Source organism: Phoca vitulina, unplaced genomic scaffold (genome assembly GCF_004348235.1).
Source record: "Phoca vitulina isolate PV1807 unplaced genomic scaffold, GSC_HSeal_1.0 scaffold6, whole genome shotgun sequence".
NCBI lineage: Eukaryota > Metazoa > Chordata > Mammalia > Carnivora > Phocidae > Phoca > Phoca vitulina.
In genome coordinates, this window is record NW_022589709.1 from 51,968,887 (window position 1) to 51,991,822 (window position 22,936).

The 22,936-nt window shown below is 35.3% G+C and overlaps 1 protein-coding gene across 4 annotated transcripts in view; it reads right to left on the minus strand.

Annotated features, from left to right (window-relative positions):
- POLK (DNA polymerase kappa) overlaps positions 1 to 22,936 on the minus strand; it is a 66,400-nt gene that overhangs the window by 11,303 nt on the left and 32,161 nt on the right. For all 4 annotated transcript variants that reach the window (XM_032404177.1, XM_032404178.1, XM_032404180.1 and 1 more), the window contains 7 exons: positions 17,626 to 17,778; positions 14,583 to 14,714; positions 11,482 to 11,635; positions 6,918 to 7,157; positions 5,607 to 5,731; positions 3,836 to 4,002; positions 743 to 775 (listed from right to left, as the gene is read on the minus strand). In XM_032404177.1, coding sequence (XP_032260068.1) covers positions 743 to 775; positions 3,836 to 4,002; positions 5,607 to 5,731; positions 6,918 to 7,157; positions 11,482 to 11,635; positions 14,583 to 14,714; positions 17,626 to 17,778 — 1,004 coding nt within the window. The remainder of the gene's footprint in view (positions 1 to 742; positions 776 to 3,835; positions 4,003 to 5,606; positions 5,732 to 6,917; positions 7,158 to 11,481; positions 11,636 to 14,582; positions 14,715 to 17,625; positions 17,779 to 22,936) is intronic.

A 22,936-nucleotide genomic window follows, 5' to 3' on the forward strand; every position in this document is an offset into this window, starting at 1 on the left:
TTCTGATAAAAAAATAACATATGTGAGAGGTTTCTGGCTGGCTCAGTTGGAAGAGCATGGACTCTTGATCTCAGGGTCATGAGTTCGAGCCCCACGCTGGGTGTAGAGGTTACTAAAAAAATAAATAAATACACTTGAAAGAACATATATGTGAAAAAGGAACACAACCTTGTACTAGATCGGTGGTTCTTAAACATCTCAGTGGAACTTTAGTGTTTGGAGGAGATAATTCAGGGACTTTTCAAACAATGACATATTTCTGAAAATAATAAGTCTCATCAAGATTTCATTTGTCTTCCAAACAAGATTGTAAACCACTGGACTATGCCCACTGTAAGCTCTCTTTCATCAATATCTTACTATTCGACCCTTTTCACCAACATTTGAAGAGTTTCAGGAAGAATTTCCATGGTCCCTTCTTAAATTTCCCAAATAACTACTCAGTAATTTTTCTTATAAACAAGGCTAGAAATTAAGATTTAGAATCCATAAGATGACTGGTTTTCATTGAATAGGAGGAAACCAACATTAAAAAAAATAACTGTAGTTAAATTTTTTCCCACGGAGAGCATAGCAAGCAAAGATAATAAAGCATTGTACTGGAATATTTACTTTAGTAATGTCAACTACTGAAAAATGTCATTTGGTTTGCACACAGATTTTTCTATTTCAGTGATATTTTACTAAAGATTAAAAGTTAAAAATAACATGAATTATGAACAATTAAAAATAACAACATTACCTCTCAACGCTCATGCTTTTCCTTTCTCCATCCCTTGAAATGAAAAAAAGAAAAAAAAAGTTTGCTTTGCTTTTTCAAAGGAGACTCAGTTCTTTTTAGTCAACCAAAAGGATTTAACATATCAATTACCATTTAAAGATCTCTTTAATGTTTTTGGTTAAAATTTATACACCATGAAGAACAGTGAGGTTTTGTGTGTTTTTTTTTTTTAAGATTTTATTTATTTATTTGACAGAGAGAGACACAGCAAGAGAGGGAACACAAGCAGGGTGTGGGGGGGTGGTGAGTGGGAGAGGGAGAAGCAGTCTTCCCGTGGAGCAGGGAGTCCCATGCGGGGCTCGATCCCAGGACCCCGGGATCATGATCCAAGCTGAAGGCAGACACCCAACGACAGAGCCACCCAGGTGCCCCAAGAACAGTGAGTTTTTAAAATCTCAAAATAAAACTACCAACAAAAAATACAGATAGATGCTAATATGATTATATGTATAATGGATCAAGTCTATATCTATCAAAGAGAACAAATTTGAAAATAGCTTGATATTATAAACTGCTTCTACTAAAAGTGTGAATATAAAAACCATGACTTATAAAAACCAGTAAGAGTTAGTAGTGTAATGGCTTACAGTTATATGATATGATTAAATATCAATTACCTAGTTTTTGGCCTAGTATATAACTGTGTTCTCCTATAGCTATTTATTATTCATTTATACCACTCTATAGAACTTCAGTTAGAATTTGGACACAGCAATAGGATGGTGATTTGGAATCTGAACCATCTAGTTTGGTTGAATTCTAGCTGTTCTGATAGAAGTAGTTGAAACTAAAAAGCTGAAATGACATGTAGATTATTCATTTTCCACATATTCAATGAACCTATTAGGAATGAAGTACTGTTCTAGGCATTGGGTATACAGTTATGACCAAAACAGACCAAGTTCTTATCCTTAAGAAACTTATATCTTACTGGAGGGAGACAAATAAACAAATATAGAAGTAAATCTGGAGTATGTCAGAAGGTAAGAAGTATTAAGGATTAAAAAATAAAGCAGAATAGGAGAATAGAGAATGTACATAGAAGGGAAAGGAGGTTTGCTATTTTACATTATTATAAATTACCTATGAATTTCACTTCAAAGCATTACCTGCATCTTTAAATACCACATTAATATATGCTATGTTATATCAAGAACTATATTGTTTTCAAGCACTATGGAAATAAAAAAGAGGATAATTCTTGGGTTAAAGAAAAAAGTTTTATTTCCCATTACCTCCAAATACTATATTATTTATAGTAGTGTGATTCCTTCTCTGATCTTTTCATTATATCCACTCAAGATCAAAGTCAGCTAACTATGGGCTAAAGAATGAGGAACATGGGGATGCCTGGGTGGCTCAGTTGGTTAAGCATCTGCCTTCAGCTCAGGTCATGATCCTGGGGTCCTGGGATAGAGTCCCACATGGGACTTTCTGCTCAGCGGGAAGCCTGCTTCTCCCTCTCCCTCTGCCACTCCCCCTGCTTGTGCTCTTTCGTGCGCGCACTCTCTCTCTCTAATAAATAAAATCTTTAAAAACAAAAAACAAAAAAAAAAGAATGAGGAGCGTGGACAGATGAGAAAAACAGTACCTGCAATCTCTGTAAGATTTAGCAGGTTTAATTATTTTATCAAACTTATTTCATATGCCTCCTCAGTAATCTTGCTTTCTTTTAGCTTAGGTATATAAAGGAATTACTTTGGGGGCAGGCTGACAGGATGATGACAAAATTATAAAAGTAGTGCCCCATGTTAATTCCCATTCTTTTAAAAAATTCCCTTCTTTTCGGGGCGCCTGGGTGGCTCAGTCGTTAAGCGTCTGCCTTCGGCTCAGGTCATGATCCCAGGGTCCTGGGATCGAGCCCCGCATCGGGCTCCCCGCTCTGCGGGAAGCCTGCTTCTCCCTCTCCCACTCCCCCTGCTTGTGTTCCCTCTCTCGCTGTGTCTCTCTCTGTCAAATAAATAAAATCTTTAAAAAATAAAAATAAAAAAAATAAAAATTCCCTTCTTTTCACCCACTCTCAACAGTGTACCCTTCTAGCTCTAGGATATTTCTTTTTAAGACTGAGATGAAAGAGTGGCAGGGAAGAATCACAGGACCTCTCTTTCAGCCGTTTCCTCTTCTCCTACATCTTTGCATGGCTGGCCCCTTCAGGTCCCTGCCTCTGGATCATGGCTGCCAACCCCCACTCTTACTCCTCAAGTGATTTTCTAGTCCCTTCTTCTGCCTTACTTTCTTCATTTGTTTATTTGGTTACTTCCTACTTGCCACACTATTCTGTAAACTCCATGAAGGCAAGATTTTGTCTTATTTTCTACTGTTCTTCCCAGGGCCTAAAACAGTAACTAACGAAGTAAGTACTCAGTACTAAATGAATCAGCCAATCATTTACACGTCTGGAAAAAGAAAAGAAATACAGTTGTTAGTTCATGAAGGCTTTCAAAGAATCATTAAATCTCCTCACTTATGGGGTAAATTCTGGAATATGAGCCACCTTTCTTTCCTCGACAATCAGACCACCATTAGTCTTGTGTTCTGAACAAAAAACAAGGTAGGTACAAAAAAGAAAGTACTCATCATTCTTCTTGTCTATCTAACCAATTGCTGTAGCCAACAGCCAAAGAGTGATTCTTTGTTCCTCTTTTCCTTTCCTCCCACCTGCAATCTTTTGACTCTAATTCAAAAAATATATTCCAGAATGAACAAGCCTAAAAAAATTTTAAAACATGTTATCCTATAGGGGCACTTGAGTGGCACAGTCAGTTGAGCATCTGACTCTTGGTTTCAGCTCAGGTCGTGATCTCGGGGTCCTGGGAGCAAGCCCTGTGTTAGGTTCTGTGCTCTGCGGAGTCTGCTTGAGATTCTCTCTCTCCCTCTCCCTCTGCCCCTCCTGCTCTCTCTCTCTCTGGAATAAATAAATAAATCTTTAAAAACAAAGAAAAAAACATGTTATCCTATAGCCTCCATGTTATCCTATAGCCTCCATGTCAATGGTTAAAATTGTTATTTCAGCAAATGATAAGGAAAAAACAGAATGACTATACATATAGATACCTTGCCAGGTGTGTTGAACCTAGACCCAGGGAAATATGAAGGAAATGATGCCAAGATGTTTCAGAGAAAAGAAGAGAAAGCAATGCCCTCTGTTGGTAGAGTTCTGTACAAGTAATAATTCCAAGCGCCTTTAACATTTTCTCTGTAACTTTTCCTATTCCAGAAACCTAGAAAAGAGTCAATATTTACCATTAGTACAGTTTTACATTAAGGCAAGAACAGATATTAATCTCATTATACCTTTTATAACGAATAAAAGGTATAAATAATGTGACCATCTTCACAAGTCATACAAGAAAACTACTTTATTTCTAGGCACATCTCCTAAACTAGTGTTGCATGGAAATTTTAAATTTTAAATTTCACGAAACTTTAAAAAGCATTAAAGAGGCACCTAGGTGGCTTCGTCGGTTAAAAGTCTGCCTTCAGCTAAGGTCATGATCTCAAGGTCCTGGGATCGAGTTCCGCATCGGCTCCCAGCCAGCAGGGAGCCTGCTTCTCCCTCTCCCTTTGCCCCTCTCCCCCACTCGTGCTCTCTCTCTCAAATAAATAAATAAAATCTTTTTTAAAAAGGCATTAAAAAAAGAGTTCTATAGTCATAGAAACTTGGAAAATGGTGGAATAAGCAAATCTATTTTTTTTTCTTTTTCTTTTTTTTTTTTTTAAAGATTTTATTTATTTATTTGACAGAGAGAGACACAGTGAGAGAAGGAACACAAGCAGGGGGAGTGGGAGAGAGAGAAGCAGGCTTCCCGCCGAGCAGGGAGCCCGATGCGGGGCTCGATCCCAGGACCCTGGGATCATGACCTGAGCCGAAGGCAGACGCTTAACGACTGAGCCACCCAGGTGCCCCAGAATAAGCAAATCTAAAATAAACTTTTTACTGCAAAACTTATGAATCTTTAATATAATATTATCTGTTGTTACCCACTAAGGCTGATATGTTCCAAAATTCTCTGACCCCAGAAACTTTTTTAATGGAATAGCTATTCATATCTTGAAAAACACAATGGAAAACACTGCTTTATAGCTACATCTTACATATTCTATACAGTGATCATACATTATATTCTCTGATATAGCCTTTCTTCTGGACATTGAAAAATGTTTATTTAAATTCACTCATGTATGTGATGTGAGAAAATCAAGCCCCAGAGCATCAAATAGAGTGTAGTGTAATTATTGTTTAAAAAAAAGCATATATGCAGAAAAATCTACAAGCTGTAAAAAATAATAAAACACGCCCTTTCTATAACCCCTAAGGGATCGTTTTACCATTTTAAAGATAGAAATGTATTTTGGGATTTTTTTTTTTTTTTGGTCAAAAACAATTAAATTTTTAAATCTCTTTGAAGTATCATACCTATTAATCTGATGGCAATTTAGACTTTAGAACCAAGATAGTATATTAAGTTTCAGCTGAAAGGACTCTTACAAGTATTCTTCTTATTTCTGTTCTTCTTGGCAGAGGTACATTTAAAAGTCTTTCATCTATTACTTTCTTAAAACTTTTTGGCAAACAAACTTCCTAAACCTCAATTTTAGGGTTTCATAGAAAGACTTCTTCAAATCCAAATTCAATCATCCATTATACCTTTTGCTTGTTACCTACTGTTCTAAAACTTTTCAGCAAAGAATGATTACTACCATCCTAAGTAGTATCTCTTCAGAATATATATATATGTGTTTATAAATGTAGTTTATATTTAAATATAAATAACATTATATTTTATATAAATAAAATTTCTAGAAATTTTATACAAAATCTTACCTTTCTAATGGGCAAGTCCTTAATGAAGTCCATCACAGCTTGTCTGCTAGGGAGAATTTGGTATTGTCCATTTGGTTTATTCTTATCACTGCATACTTTTGCTAACATTGTATTTGGGGCAATGCCTTAAAAGAAGAACACTCTGATGACTCAAAGAAGTTGACATGTATCATTTTAAAATATGAGATGACAATACAGAAATGGTGAATGCAAAAAGTCTGAAATGATGTGGAATGGTACTTTAAAAATAACATCTGATAACTACCTATCTCCCCAGGGCTCAATGCGATTTTAGAAAAAGGAACTGTATTACTTACTGTGGCAGCAGAAGTGAGGAATATTTAAATCTCCATGGTATTTTAAAGTCTAAGAGTAATTTCTGAGTTTATTTAAGTGATATTATTATTAGTTTACAGACTATCTTTAGTTGCAGTACAGGGTTGACTTATAGAAAAGATCCAGAATATAATTTAGGATGGATGTTCACTCTTTGAAAAGGTCTTTTGTATAGATTATCCACATAAAGAAAAAAAAAAAACAAAGATTCTGGGTTGCATTATATTTAAAACAATGATAATAAAATATATGCACTCTTTTTATGTTATTCACAAAGCAAATTAGTACTTTTCAGAAAGGTGTTTTAAAATTTCTAGGAGATTCGATGATTAAGATAACTTGAAATAGGTATATTCAAATATAATCATTAAATGATTCAATTCAATTTTTATACACATCCTACTAAAATTTGTTACTTATTCTCACACTTTGGTACAGAAAAAAAAAAAAGATTAACCTAATCATAATGATAATTTAGGGTCCTCATGATGAAAATCAGTTTCTATGCTAAGACACAGTGGTACCCTCATGGGTTACTGACGTTTGTAAAACTCCTTTTCCTTTCACCAGCTGGCCCCAGATTGCTATGTTGCTCGTTAGGGCTTCTTCTATCTTCTACTTTGTGGTCATCTGGGGTCTCTCCTGCACGGTAATCCTGGACAGGGCTGAAGCTTTCAAAGGGAAAACTAATAGTATTATGTACTAAGCCAATTAAAATATATTGTATGCTTTAAAAAGGATAGCCACGTGAGATTTATGATAGTTTTTTTCTTTGGACTCATAGGCTTTTCTGCTTAATTCCAATTTACCTGTAGGTTCACAGTATTCTGAATACATAAAGTCATTAGAAGTTGAATCAAAAAGGATAAGTAAAACATTACTATATGCTTCATAATGAGAAAATACTAATATTACACTTGAATGAGCCAGTCTGAAAATTTTAACTATGGTAGCCACCAAATCACTTTTAAGTACCTGCACTGGCTGTCAGTGTTGTTTTTTGCTCGATTCTGAAACGAATTTCCTTTACCACTTCCTCAGCTGATGTTCCAAAAACAATTGAATTTTGGAGTATTTGAGGATTATTCTGTTCTTCAGAGTTCACTTGTAAAGGATTTCCTTGTGGCTGCAAATCAGGAGGACTATCATCAAAAAGTAGTGGAGAGATGGATCGCTCATGCTCATTCAGTTTATTAGCTTCTTTTCCTGGTTTCTCTAAATTATAAACAGAAGAGTAATTATCTTCATTTTAAGAAGTACATACTTCATAAATGAGGTTTTCCAGGGCGCCTGGGTGGCTCAGTCGTTAAGCGGCTGCCTTCGGCTGAGGTCATGATCCCAGAGTCCTGGGATCGAGTCCCACATCGGGCTCCCTGCTCAGCAGGAAGCCTGCTTCTCCCTCTCCCACTCCCCCTGCTTGTGTTCCTGCTCTCGCTGTCTCTGTCAAATAAATAAATAAAATCTTAAAAAAAAAAATCTTAAAAAAAAAATAATAAATGAGGTTTTCCTATATTCCTTCTAAAGACAAAACAAATCTAGTTTAGTTTTGTTTCTAAGAGCCAAGATCAGAAATGTTATTTATATTTCTTTGTTTACCAAAGAAAATACTGATTCTAAGTTTTTCTTAAAAAGAATATTATCTACTTCCGTAGTAGAAGAAACATCTTATGTAAAAATCATGAATTTGTGTTATCTTACCTAAATTAATTGAGACCTAGAATTGGGCCCAGAGTCACATTACTTTTTTCTTTAAAAAAAAAAGAAAGAAAGCTTTTTTTTCCTTTACCCATTAAATTAGAATTTAGGAATGAGAAAAAGGCATTAAGCAATCAGGAATAATTATGCCTGAGAAGTAAGTTTTGTTTTTAGAGGGAAAAAACCTTAAATTTTCTTCATTCATGGAAGAGACTTCTCAGATATTAAAATACTCTCACTTTTCTTCTTTTAAAAATGCTTTTTTAGGGGCACCTGGGTGGCTCAGTCATTAAGCGTCTGCCTTCGGCTCAGGTCATGATCCCAGGGTCCTGGGATCGAGTCCCGCATCGGGCTCCCTGCTCAGCGGGAAGCCTGCTTCTCTCTCTCCCACTCCCCCTGCTTGTGTTCCCTCTCTCTCTGTGTCTCTCTCTGTCAAATAAATAAAAAATCTTTAAAAAAAAAAGTTTTTTTGATTTTGACTTGCTTATGTATAAAGTATCACTTTTACTGAGGGCACTTTTGAAATAAATAGTAATTACTTCTGGAAGTTACACTTCTTTAAATATACAAATTCTTTTTTTTTAAAGATTTTATTTATTCATTTGAGACACAGAGATACAGAGAGACAGAGAACATGGGCAGGGGGAGAGGCAGAGGGAGAGGGAGAAGCAGGCTCCCCGCTGAGCCAGGAGCCCAATGTGGGGCTCGATCCCAAGATCCTGGGATCAGAACCTGAGCCGAAGGCAGACACTCAACCATCTGAGCCACCCAGGCGCCCCTAAATATACAAATTCTTAAAGTCTAATCAGATTAACTATAATATTATCTGTAGGCTACAACCTAATATTACTATTAAAAAGTAAAGTAAAAATAGTAATCTGGTTTTTACCTCATTTTATTTGCCATTTTTCACAAATGGACTGTAAAATATATTTAAATCTGTACCAATATTAAAAATGTCCTCATGAACAAATCCATTAACAATTACTTTCTGGGCTTAATGGAAGAGAAATACAATTTAATGTATTTATAAAAATTAAGATTAACAACAGAGCTTTCTGATCTCATTTCATAATTTTATTACATATAAATGTTTTCCAAATTGAGGTAAATGCAGAGCCAAAAATTAAATTTGTAGTTTCAAGACACATATAAATGCATATTATTTTAAAAATGAACTAGGCCTTTTAAGGAGGGTTTTCTAAAGATAATATAAATAATATGACAAACACCAGATTAGTTTCAAATTATAAAGCACATAATATGAATTCAGTTACAGACAAATGTTTTCCAAATCTGAATTCCCAGGCCATATACAAAATAAGCCTTATTTTCAAACTTAATATTAGCTATTATTTAGGTCCTTCAGTTACTTTCATTTTCCATATTCTGGTTTTAAAATGCAGAGCATCAGGGCTCCTGGGTGGCTCAGTCGTTGAGCATCTGCCTTCGGCTCAGGTCATGATCCCAGGGTCCTGGGATCGAGCCCCACATCGGGCTCCCTGCTTGGTGGGAAGCCTGCTTCTCCCTCTCCCACTCCCCCTGCTTGTGTTCCCTCTCTCACTGTGTCTCTCTCTGTCAAATAAATAAATAAAATCTTTAAAGAAACAATAAAATGCAGAGCATTTCAGAAAGCATTATGGGTGCGGCACAGTTGAAATGATATCTACCTGGCCCCCTTTGCCCTATCTGGATGGGTAAAAGTCAAGGTAAAGAGAGCTGTACAAAAATTACAAACCAAGTAAGGTACCTGTGACATTCATAAGCCCCTCCTGCAGAGTTATCCCATGTTTTGTACCTCATGAGTCCATCATAGTACCCTTAGGTGGGTCACTGATGGAACGCTAGAGTAGGAAGCAAAGCATGCTGCCTCTCAGGTTCTGTCCTTGTTAGAGCAGCTACTGAATGGCCCAGTTACCTATTATTCAATCTGTCTACTTCTCTGTGCAGCCTGGCTATACGACTAATGCTAAAGTAGTTTCTTATTTGCTTTCTGAAAAAAAAAAAATGTCTTTATAATCCCCATAACTGAGGTGATCAGAGTACAAAACTAAGGTTTCTTATCATCTGAAACACTAGGATTAAAGCATCCCATCTTTATGTGGAATATATGGATGGCGAGTACTAAAAGTATATGGTATTTTGGTTTCTTACATTGCCTCCCACTCACCATGCAGATTTATATGGCAGAATAAACATAAAATAATAATAATTATTTTATTTGTTTACAGACAAAGTATTTAGCAATACTTTTCCAAAGACTGCACCTTTCAGAAAAGGGGCAAACAGCAGAAAAATGTCTTGGACTTCGGAGGAAGATATATCAATCACCTGCCATGGTGCCAACTCACTGTTGACAGCTTCCCATGGCATAATGTGAAATCAGATATGCTGAAAAGTCCAGCCCACAGGGATTTATATATGAGAAAAAAAAGTTAAAACTACTTAAATCGCTTAAAAATATGAAATACAGGAAGAGTAAAGTACATAAGTAATTGAAAGTTCACTTCCTCCAAGAGAGTTTGCACATAGTGTAATAAATGAAAAGAACATTAATAGAGAATGAAAATATTTACCTTAGTCCCAGTGTAATTTTTTTAAACATACTGTGAACATAATTGTTATAGGAGGTCCTCAGGGAGATGCTCTGATATAACCATATAATGGTTCCCCCACCTTCTCTTGTGAAAAGTAAGGAAATAAATGGATATGTAAAGCAAACTGACATCAGGCTTTGTGTGCATCTTCCTCCAAACAATAAAGATTTACTACAGAAAATCTTTTGCTCTAAGCCTCTGTGTCCAGGAATGATGCTTGTTTATTGTTTAATGTTTCTATTGAAGAGAGAGATTTGTTCCTTAGAGTTCTAAATAAGATAGTGTAGTTGTGATTTGATGTCCACACTAAACTTGCTCCAAAGATGTGAGCCCCAAACAATATGAGAGTTAGAATGTTATGCCATCGAAGATCCACCATTTTTGTCTCAGGGAAGATTACAAACAGGTTTCCCCACCACTGGCTGTCCCCACCTGAAGAAGTCAATGAGTTGTGCACATGAAATACAGCTGTGGGCTGTGAGCAAACCCTCTGTTTCTACCTTTTCATCCAGGTGAACTTTGCTCAGGGGTCCAGGACAGCTATTTGAAGTAATCATACCTCTGACAGAGGGTTGAAAGCAGTATATGTAATATCTACATGTTCTTTGACATTATTTTGTATAAGTAACAAAGGGATCATTGGAAAAAACCTCAGGGTCATGAAACTTCTGTATCAGTGTATACAAAAGAATCACAATAAGGTCTAAGGCAAAGAAGAGAGTTGGGAGTCATTAATTTTGGCAAGGTTGAAAACAGTCATAATCACTGTATAACCAGATCATAGATAATTTTGAAAACAAGGGGAAAAAACCCCACCCAATGTTTTGATATGTTTGAGGCTAATTTTTAAAAAATCTAATTTCTTTTAACAACTACAACAAAAGGCCACCTTAAATAGATAACCTCCTCAGATTCAACACGATCCAACCCTTTCTTATTAGATCTTCAGAAAAGAACCGCTATGAAATTACTGTGTTCAGGGGCTCTGCACATTCTTAAACTCTAGAAATTTAACAATCTCATTTGGTTTAAAAATGATTTAAACCAATCTCTTTGGTTTAAAAGTTACAAATTTAACTTAGAAATTCCACTGGTATACTTTAAGTTTCTGATTTCTCATTTTTAATACTTTTTCATAATAAAGGTATATCTAGTTCTACCATCTATGCATGCTAATAAGTTAACTGAGTTAATTCAAAGGGCTTTTTGTTTGTTTTTTAGTTTGATCATTCTAATAAATTGCTTACCATTTTCTAGAGAGTTTCCTGTTTTGATGAAATACTTCCTTTTGTCCTCAGGCCAATTTTGTCTTTCCTGTAAGTGCTTTGTTATATTCAAGTAGGCTTCATCAAGGCTCATGGCCATAAAATTGGGATCATAATCAGCAAGTATTTCCTTAACCTTCAAAAGGAACAAAATGGTTTAAATTTTGCTGCCATAGCAAAACCTGTAATATAACAGCAGATAAGAAACATTAATATTCTTACTTTGCAACTATAGTAAAAATCCTGCAATCAATAGCTCATGGATTTAGAGAATAAATAATTTATTGCCTAGCACACGTTTGTCCAAATTCTCTTTTGCATTAAAATAGATCATGAAGGGGCGCCTGGGTGGCTCAGTCGGTTAAGCATCTGCCTTCGGCTCAGGTCATGATCCCAGGGTCCTGGGATCAAGTCCCGCATCGGGCTCCCTGCTCTGTGGGGAGCCTGCTTCTCCCTCTCCTCCCCACTTGTGCTCTCTCTCTCACTATCTCTGTCTCTCTCTCTCAAATAAATAAAATCTAAAAAAAAAAAAAAAAATTTTTTTTTAAATAGATCATGAAGGCAGAAGACCATGAAAGAGCTTCATTTGATACAATCTCTATTCAGCCACCTTTACCTAGATATAATGAATGATTCAAATAAATCTCAGACATCATTGGTTAAGTAACATAATTTTAAGTAACTGGTCAACAGTAGAAGTGGGAACAATAGGCTCCTGCTCCCCCTCACCTTTTTTGTTTATTTTAAAAAGGAGTAATCCTTTTTTTTTAAGTAGTCTCCACACCCAGCATGCAGCCCAAAGCAGTGCTTGAACTCACAACCCTAAGATCAAGACTTGAGCCGAAATCAAGAATTTGATGCTTAATCAACTGAGCCACCTAGGTGCCCCTAAAAAGGAATAATCTTACATAAAAGTACTATGTTGCTTTAGAAAGTAGTTTTATTTTAATTAATTATAATATGCACATAAAACTCCACTCAAAACATACACTAATGCATGTATCCATTCAGGAAACAAAGCTCAATTATCGAGATTTGGAATGGAAAAGATGACAAAATCTATAGTGGAAGTCTGTGACTATATTAAATGATGGGAAAAGTCTGGAGCTGCATCTTGAAATAAATAAAGAGATCAGAATTTCCATATGATTCCAGAAATGCCATTTATGAAAAATAGTTTTATTACATGAAACTATTAATTATTTTAACCACTGAAGTATTAACTGAAATTGGAGGAAATGTTTGCCAAAATAATATATACATATTTGTGAAAAACGTATTTGTTGAATTATGTTATCCTTCCATCTAGTATTTAAAATCTGTCTGCTGTATCATGAGGAAACCTTTTCTGAAGTTTTATAAAATAAAGCTTTTTAGCTTAATTTAATTATGAACAGCTGAGTCAAAGGTAATTTTAGAAAATGGTGATATAAAATTTGGCCAAGCTTTGCTCAGACAGTACCTTAATTAGCTTTGTTCTTCTGGAAGAAACTAGTTTTATAATGTACTCAAATGGTATCTTTCTAGTGAAAATGAAACTCTGGAAAGTCGGGAGCTGGCAGCCAACTAAGATTATTCTGAATGAGAAGTACTCCCTAGAGACATGGAGTACTCACTAACTTCCTTTTCATAGGATACTGCTTGAAGAACAAAAATAGACATGTTCCAGTAAAATTCAAGCACTTAGGCTTCCAACAGTTAAAGCTGTTCCATTCTTTTGGATAAAATAAAAATGGCTTTCCTTAAACTTTTAAACCAAGTCATACATACTAATATACTTAGAGTCAGTGAATTTGTGCTGTAGTTCGTTCACACATAAGAACCCATTTGCTATCTGCAAATAAACTAGTTACATCCTGCTCAAATTTGAGAAAGATTTCTCCAATTTCTGTAAGTAACTAGACAGAAGAGAACTAAAAACAATTTAGCTCTCATTATCATATTATCATAAGTTTTACTGAGTTAAAGCAGGACTCAAAAAAATTCTTTCTTACAAGGTCTCTGAAAGATTTTCAAACTTATTGAAAGCCCGTAATATTTAGGTTAGCATTTTATGTCTTTCTCATCAGGAATATGGTAAAAAAGACAAGCAGTAACCACACATGAACGTGCTTCCCCCTTCTCCACCACCTTTTCAGAGATAGGCAAAAAGCACTTGCTGCCACAGACTGTTATTGAAAGAATGAAAAACAGGATTTTTTAAAAATTTGGGGTGGTGTACCATTCCAATTTGGGGAGGTTTCATTTCTAGAGTACATGAGGTGGAATACAAATAAGAGGAGCGAATATAAAGATCATCTACATGACTAAATGGTTGTGAGTGCTTAGGCCATAGTTTTTTAAGGGTTTCAATTCAGACAGCAGTCTTTAACACAATGCATTTTACTACAGTAGTCTGAAACTGATGTAGTATTCTAAAATTTTAATTTATGATTTAAGTTTTAGCACTAGCTAAACGATAGTCCAGTTATCAAAAATAGAGAAAATGGCAATTTTTCATATATGACAGTTCAGGCAATTTTGCTAAGTAATCAAATCTTTATATTTCAGAGATCCTTTTCAAAGCAAGATGATTCCCTTTTTTTCTTGATTATCAGTCTCTCGAACATTAAAGGCTCATAAGCATCTTCACTAGACTGTGGGGCAAGGAAAACAGTTAATCAAAATAAAGGAATTTCATTACTGTTTAAAAACATTTGATAAAAAATCTATTCACAAAAGAGGTTGAAATTAATGACATGAATAGATTATGTAAATTATAAATATAAGGTGATTCTAGAAAAAAATGTATATTGCACATTAAGAAAAAAACAGCTAAGGTTAATATAGATTATAATTTAGGCAATTCAAAGTTTTCCAGGTAGATAAGAGTTTCTAAACAGATGAAAAAATATGTGGAAGAGCAAAGATCTGGGAAATAGAAGGGTGTATTCTGTATACTCAGCTCAGTTATCAAAAGTGGTAGGAGGTAAGACTTAAAGGGATAAATGAAGGCTGAATTCTGATGTGCTAAGGCCATTTGGACTTGTAGGTGACAGGAAATCAGTGAAAGGCTGTAAGTAAGAGTGCTTCATCAGACTTACCTCTGTACTCACAGCTCGGTATTTGTCAAAGTTTGGGGGCACAATAATAAGTTGTGGGCAGAGTCTTTTAGCAATAAATCCTGGCATGGCTGCGCGAACACCAAATCTCCTTGCATAATAATTCGAAGTAGACTGAAAGAAAACAGACCACATGGGAAAAAATATACAAACCTAAATGGACATACCGATCAATGCATTCATAAGAAACACATTACTGATGGGCATTTTCAAGTCAAGGACATTTGTTTTATAGGCCACAGTCTCGAATCAAGCTTTTACTTTATCCTATCATGGTATTGTGATAGCATGACCCTCTCTCTCACTACTGTCTCCATATTTATGTGATACCAGGTAATAAACAAGACTAATAAAAAGGTTCTCTTACATTTCCAATAACTAAACTTCATTGGTTCTAAGGCATACCTGTAATATAGTATATATCAAAGTTTGGATGATAGTGGGTGATATTACATGAAAATAATAGTTATAAAGTAATGTTATAGTACAAATAGTATGGATGTTAAATGAAAGTAACAGTATAGAAAGTAACAGCATGGTATAATAGTATAGATTTGGAATTTGCAGTATTTGAGGTTTTGAAATTTTTCATTTAGAACAAAAGTCAAAGGTTCTATTATATAGTCAGCCAAATTAAATTTCAAAAAATGAAGTGATGAAAGCTTAAAAGAGCTTTTAAAATTACATTTTATTTCTTAAGGCTTGAATATCCTTTTTGGTGAAAACATTTTCAGTAGGAGATGCAACTAAAAATTTATGAAAGTAAGAAGGAGAACATTACTTTTAAATCCTGTTGATGATGATACCACAGTACCATTTATAAAAAAGTTTTTTTTATCACAAATGAAATCTCTAGTGAAAATTCAAAGAAATGTAAAACAGAATCTATCACATGAAGGGATTACTTCATAATAGTATCAATTTGCCATAAGTGGCTTTCAAATGGCATTTAAAAAAATCTTGATAGTACTCAAAACTATGCTAATCTTTGATCAGTATTCTGGAAGAGAAAATGCAGATGGCATTAGAAAGACAAATCAGTGTTTTAAACATAAATAAGTCTAACGGAATGGATATTCTTTGATCCTACAGCAAGCTAGATCTGTAGTAAATCTGGAACAAAATTTATGATACGACTTCCTTTATCTGCTAGATTTGTGGTAGATTGTAAATCACAGCCACAATACTTTATAGTTCCTCCTATCCAAGGGTAGGTTCTAGTCCCTCATGCCAAGTGACTTGCACTATGACTTGTTTTGACTAGAAGAATGTGAGGGAGTGACATTATGTGAGTCTTGAAGCCTAGGCATTATGAAGTCTGTAACTTCAGCCTTTGCTTCCTTGGGGATCCAGCAACTATGTAAAGGTCTTGGGTTAAATTGCTAAATGAGGATGTACCATGTGGAGAGGGGAAAGCTCAATGGCTGGAAGCCATTCCAGCCACCTTGGCTGAAAGGCCAAGTGTGTTAATAAAGCCATTTTGGATCCTGCAGCCCCAGCTAAATAACTGTAGCCAATCCCAGGTAGAGTAAAGTTATACCCATTGTACTCTGCTCAAATTACAGAATCATGAGCAAATAAATGGTTAACCACTAAGTACTTAAAGGGGTTTGTTATGCAGCAATAAATAACTGCTAAGGGTCTATGTTCCAACTATGAGTGCTAACTTAGAACATTCTGAAGATCCATCAAATTATTCAAAAAAGAATTCTAACTGTAATAGACTGAAATAATCAAAGATGCACCATCACTACCATTAATTTGTAAAAACACTTTTATGAATTTAATGGAACAAAAGCAATTATACTTCAAATCTCATTAGAAATGAAGTCTATTAGTTGAGCATACAAAAGGAGTAATCTTTGTTTAAATATGGCAAATAATCATTTTGAATTTGGAAATAATTTTTAGGAGGATATAATTCATAGGAAGGAAAATATTTTGCAGATCTAGCAGTGGGTTTAGCTTTAAAATATATATACATATGCACACATAGATAATTTCATATAAATATATGGTGATATATATTCTTAATAAAATTAAATACATTTTTTTCAAATATCAGCTGATGATTTGTAGGAAAGGGGAGTAGTCTTTCGGTGAACATTGTTTTGGAACCTGGATTGTTAGTTGCCTGCATACTTATGGGAGCAGAGAAGATAAACAAAGAGATTATAATAAAATAGTAACTCAGTAGGAATTAGGTTTATAGCTATCTAAAGCATTTGAAGGAGTTAGGAACAGGGAAGAACTCTCCTTGTTTCTCTTATATGTTTTTTAATACCAAAATCCATCTATTCCAGGGGCCATTATTAATTCCCCACACATTTTTAGCCACATATAGCAATCCTGGTCATCTTTACCTTCTATGGTTAGGGTGGTGATAAGGTAGAGCAACATGGTAATCAGAAAAGCAAAGGTTCCAAGTCATGAGAAAAACTAATTACAGTAGTAGTATAATAAAATATATTACCCTAGACCTAAGGTTGGCAAACCTTTTCTGTAAAGGTCCAGATAGTAGTCACTTTGGGCTTTGCAGATCATATGGTCTCTCTTGCAGCTACTCAACTCTGCTCTTTTAATACAACAACAAATGAATGGGTGTGACTGTTCCAATAAAATTTTACTTACAAAAAAAGACTAGATTTGGCCTGCTTGCAAACCTGCTCTGGAGTAACACTTCCTTTTCTTTCTTCCCCAATTCCCTCTTACTGGAACAGTAACTTAAGAAAAATACAGCTTGCAACAGAAAGATACAATGCCACTCTACCATTCACCAGGTTTGTAACTTTAGGGAAGTTTTTAAACACCTCTCTGAGTTTGTTTTTTGTCTGTCAAATGGAAATAAAAATTTGTACCGCAAGAGATGTTGAAAGGATTCAGTAATTGAACGCATATAAAGCACACAGGAAAATGCCCAGCAAACTGGCAGAGCTTACTAAAGGCTTCTCCCTTCATGAACCAGTAAGGCTTATTCGAATATGTTATGAAATTTCCTTTTTGTCTTTGATCTTTACCTACTTACCAACATAGTCTTTGATCCTACAGCAATAGGTTTATCCTTCAATTCTGGATTGTCCCTCATTTCTACAGCCGCGTAGAAAGCATCCATGTCAATGTGCACTATAGTATTGTTCAGATCCCGGCTCTGTTCTAATTCCATTGCAAATCTGTCAACCTTAATTTTTAAAAAGTTAACATATTTTGAGTCAACATGCTATTGAAATGGTACCAGTCATCACATTAATCTCACTTTTAGTAGGTATTTCTCTCTGCCTGTCCATCCACCCACCTATCTATATATACTTGATTGTTATTTATTAAGGCTGCTAATTGCTTCTATTTTCATGAAGACAGGCAGTTAAATCTCAAATATCATGCCCTACCAACACTTTAATCTCTCAATAACTACAACCACATGATAGGTAATAAATATTTACTGAATAAATGAACTATTCCAACTGATTGTATCAAATGATTCTTCTGCTTTATAAATCTGAAGACCAACTTATTGTAAAAAAAAAGCTTCAGGTTAGGTAAAATAAACATCTCTCATTTGACTCATAACATTAATGTCTTAAGACAGAAACAAAGGAAATGTACAATGAACAATTATATACTTCTTTGGCATATTATGTTTATGCTAAATAGTATTGTACAAGTGAATATACCAACCATAATGTAAACATTCCCTCTGTAGAAATGCCTTATAAAGCTAAAATTTGGTAACTGTTAGTCAATACAAATCAAAATTGAAAATATAAGCTATAATTTATTCTGTCATGAAACTTCAATATGTATGTCACATATAACAGTGAAGAACCTTAATCTTTAAAGCACTTTTTATTTCTCTAGTGAGAAAGCATTGGATTGATAAGAAAGAAGAAAGGGAAATGAAAGGAAGTAAAAATAACCAAAGTAGGGCAGTAAGAAAAGGGTTTATGTAACACATTTCCAAGTGTTCCTTTTTTGTGGCCTCTACTATAGAGGCTGAAGAAGCTAAATATGCTTCCCAGCTTTCCCTGCAGCCAAGGGTGGCTGGCTGTGTGACCATTTTGATCTATGATCACTTTGAATATACTGGAATACAGAAAGAGCATGGAAGAGTGGCTGGCACATGGGACAAGTTTAATGAATGTAATCTATGACTAAAGGATCAATGGATAGCTGCACAGCAAAACAATCAAAAACTGAGGGGGAGGGGTGCCTGGGTGGCTCAGTTGTTAAGCATCTGCCCTCGGCTCAGGTCATGATCCCAGGGTCCTGGGATGGAGCCCTACATCGGGCTCCCTGCTCGGCGGGAAGCCTGCTTCTCCCTCTCCCACTCCCCCTGCTTATGTTCCCTCTCTTGCTGTGTCTCTCTCTGTCAAATAAATAAATAAAATCTTTAAAAAAAAAAAAGAAAAAACTGAGGGGAAAAGAGCCAGATATAAGCAAGCGAGCTGGGTGAGCTCTGGAATGAAAGCAATTTCTATCATGTGGCGATCCCTATAGCAGGTGTTTTCAAAAGTGGAAAGTTATAGGGGTATAATTTGCCTTTTTCTTCTTGTTGGACTTCAACCTTGCTTCCATTCTGCAAAATTTTTTTTTCATGGCCTTCCTTCTTAGCATTATAGTGACACTAGCTTCCCACTAGCTGCAGGTTAAGCCTACAACTTCTCTTTTAGAAATAATCACCCTGACTTCACCAAGACAAAAAGCTTTTGCACAGCAAAGGAAACAGTCAACAAAACCAAAAGACAACCTACAGAATGGGAGAAGATATTTGCAAATGACATATCAGATAAAGGGCTAGTATCCAAAATCTACAAAGAACTTATCAAACTCAACACCCAAAGAACAAATAATCCAATCAAGAAATGGGCAGAAGACATGAACAGACATTTTTCCAAAGAAGACATCCAAATGGCCAACAGACACATGAAAAAGTGCTCAACATCACTTGGCATCAGGGAAATCCAAATCAAAACCTCAATGAGATACCACCTCACACCAATCAGAATGGCTAAAATTAACAAGTCAGGAAACGACAGATGTTGGCGAGGATGCAGAGAAAGGGGAACCTTCCTACACTGTTGGTAGGAATGCAAGCTGGTGCAGCCACTCTGGAAAACAGTATGGAGGTTCCTCAAAAAGTTGAAAATAGAGCTACCGTATGACCCAGCAATTGCACTACTGGGTATTTACCCCAAAGATACAAATGTAGTGATCCAAAGGGGTATGTGCACCCCAATGTTTCTATAGCAGCAATGTCCACAATAGCCAAACTATGGAAAGAGCCAAGATGTCCATCAACAGATGAATGGATAAAGAAGAGGTGGTATATATATACAATGGAATATCATGCAGCCATCAAAAAAAAAAAAAACACAACAGAATCTTGCCATTTGCAACGACGTGGATGGAACTAGAGGGTATTATGCTAAGCAAAATAACTCAATCAGAGAAAGACATGTACCATATGATCTCACTGATATGAGGAATTCTTAATCTCAGGAAACTAACTGAGGGTTGCTGGAGTGGTGGGGGGGGTGGGAGGGATGGGGTGCCTGGGTGATAGACATTGGGGAGGGTATGTGCTATGGTGAGCATTGTGAATTATGTAAGATTGATGAATCACAGACCTGTACCTCTGAAACAAATAATACATTATATGTTAAAAAAAAAAAAGAAGACAGTATGAAGGGAAAAATGAAGGGGGGGAAATCAGAGGAGGAGAGGAACCATGAGAGACGATGGACTCTGAGAAACAAACTGAGGGTTCTAGAGGGGAGGGGGGGTGGGGGGATGGGTTAGCCTGGTGATGGGTATTAAAGAGGGCACATATTGAATGGAGCACTGGGTGTTATACGCAAACAATGAATCATGGAACACTACATCAAAAACTAATGATGTAATGTATGGTGATTAACATAACATAATAAAATTAAAAAAAAAAAAAGAAAAAGAAATAATCACCCTGAATCCTATTTGTCTCCAGTAGCCACAGTGAGCCTCTATAGGGTCTGCTCCTGTTTGGCTGCAACTCATTGAACGACCTGGGGTGCGCTGTGCCTTCTTCAGGCTGTTCCTTTGTCTAGAATGCCCTTCCGAGTTCTGTCATAAAGCCTTGAAGGGTAAGCTCAGATATCTCTCTGTAGCTTAATTAGATCTCTGTCCTTCATGCCACAGAATTCAGTGTTCCCTTAGTTGTTTTCCTGCTGTTACTATGCACTTACTGTATTAGATACCAATTATGAGTTCCACCAGGAAAAGGACCTTATTTGCCTTCAAATTCTTTCCTTATCAGACAGAAAGAGGTGAGCTTCGTAGCATATATATATATATATATATATATATATATATATATATATATATTTCTGCTTAAAAAAGAGAAGGTAGTATGTGTAGAAAAATTTTGGAGAAGGCTGATCTCATGCAATGAGACACCACACCTAATAAATGGAACTTTTCAACATTACTCCAGTCTATCATCCAGATTTAAAACAACTACTTCTTCCAGTACCTCAACTGTAAATTAGAGAAGAGCATCCTGATGTTAAAAAGAAAAAAAAGATGTAAACAAATCATGGAGACTAATGAAAATAAGGGTGGATTAAAAACTACTATATGTTAATCCAGAAAATATACCTAAGATATGAGTCGACTGAGAATAAGGGAGCATTTGAAGTATCTTAACCCAGAAATACTGGAAAGGAAAAAGATAATAAATATAAAGCAAACCAAATGGAAAAAAGTTCTCCTTAGCCTCATACAATAATTCTATGACAGTTTCTTCAGCAATCTATTATCTTTTCTGTGCCCAAAGCACAAGTGCAGTTGCCAAAAGGAAACCTCCCCACTGAGTGACTCACACATTCCATTTTCCTCTACTCTCATTAGTCACCCTTCTCTAAACATTTTTTTCTCTGCATCTACCAAATGCACACCACCCTGCTTTTTTCAAATTTCTTCTACTGAAATCTTCATTCATGTTTTCCTTTCTTCCATTTTTCCTTCCAAATGACTCCCAAGTTCTGATCTGAGCCTCTAACATGTATGTATGTTATCCCTTTTGCCACCGTTAAGAACCATGGTTAAGAATAAGAGCTTCTTGTGGGTTTCAGCTCCGCCACTTATTAGTTACATGATAATGGGCAAGTTAACCCTCATTCTTATTTTATTTGTAAACTGGGACTAAACCAACCCCCAAAGGTTTAAAGAATTAAAAGAGGTACTCGTGTAATGTACTTATCCAGGGATATGGAAAGGGCTTAATGATATAACCTATAATTTTAGAAATAAAAGTGACATTTATTGAGTATATCATATGTGTTATATAACATGCTAAGTACTTCTCATGTTAACTCATTTAATGGTCAAAATAATTCTGAGATGATAATTATTCTCATTTTAGAGAGGAGAAAACTAAACCTCAGTAAGATGCAGTAATCTGCCCTAAGTCACACAGCTGGAAAATGTTAGCAGTAGACCTGTAAATCAAGTTACTCCAAAGGCTGTACTCTTTCCATTATTTTATGATGTTTCCCTAAAATGGATCTTAAAATGTCTTTAACACTGAAATAACTTCAAACCAAGCTCCAATAGTGTTTTATATCAATATTATGTTTTATTTGCATTAAAAAAATCCTTTTTTGATTACATTCAGGAGACTATTTCAGAAATATTGTTTTTCATTTTCTTAACTTATAATTACCCTAAAAATTGTTCAGGAAAACTAAGTTCATAAAAGCAATTGTTAAAATAGTCAAAATGCACTGATTTGCTGTGTAGTTGCCATTTAATACAACATGAATGGTTGTCTATTCAATTTATGAATCCATGTTACAACAAGATGTTTAAGCAGCTACAAAAATGATTGCATCTTTAACAAGTCTAATGAGGGTAGGACAGAGAGGAGAACACTTAGGTTCTGAATAAACTGTGGGAGTTCATGCCAACAGAGGTTAGTTACCACAGCTTGACTAGCAATAATAGTTCCTACCATCGTAGTACACATAATAAAATCTATTATTTGGAAATTGTATGACTCTAGAATAGAAATGCATTTCCCATGAAAACCTCTCTTTCTCTCAGATCTTTTAGATTCTTTAGGATTTCCTTAATCTCCTCCCATTTATACAATTTCTTTTAAAGGAAGTTCAACAAATGAAACAATTTAACAATTAACATAAAACATATTTCCTGCCACTTCCCTTGCAAAAGATGTCAGTCTCCCAAGAAATGGTCAACTAAAACTGTAACAAAATGTGAAGCTCTGTTATACAATATAAAGTATTTTCTAATCCTTCAAATTATTAGCATATTTAAGGATATGAGCTTTAAAAAGAGCAAAC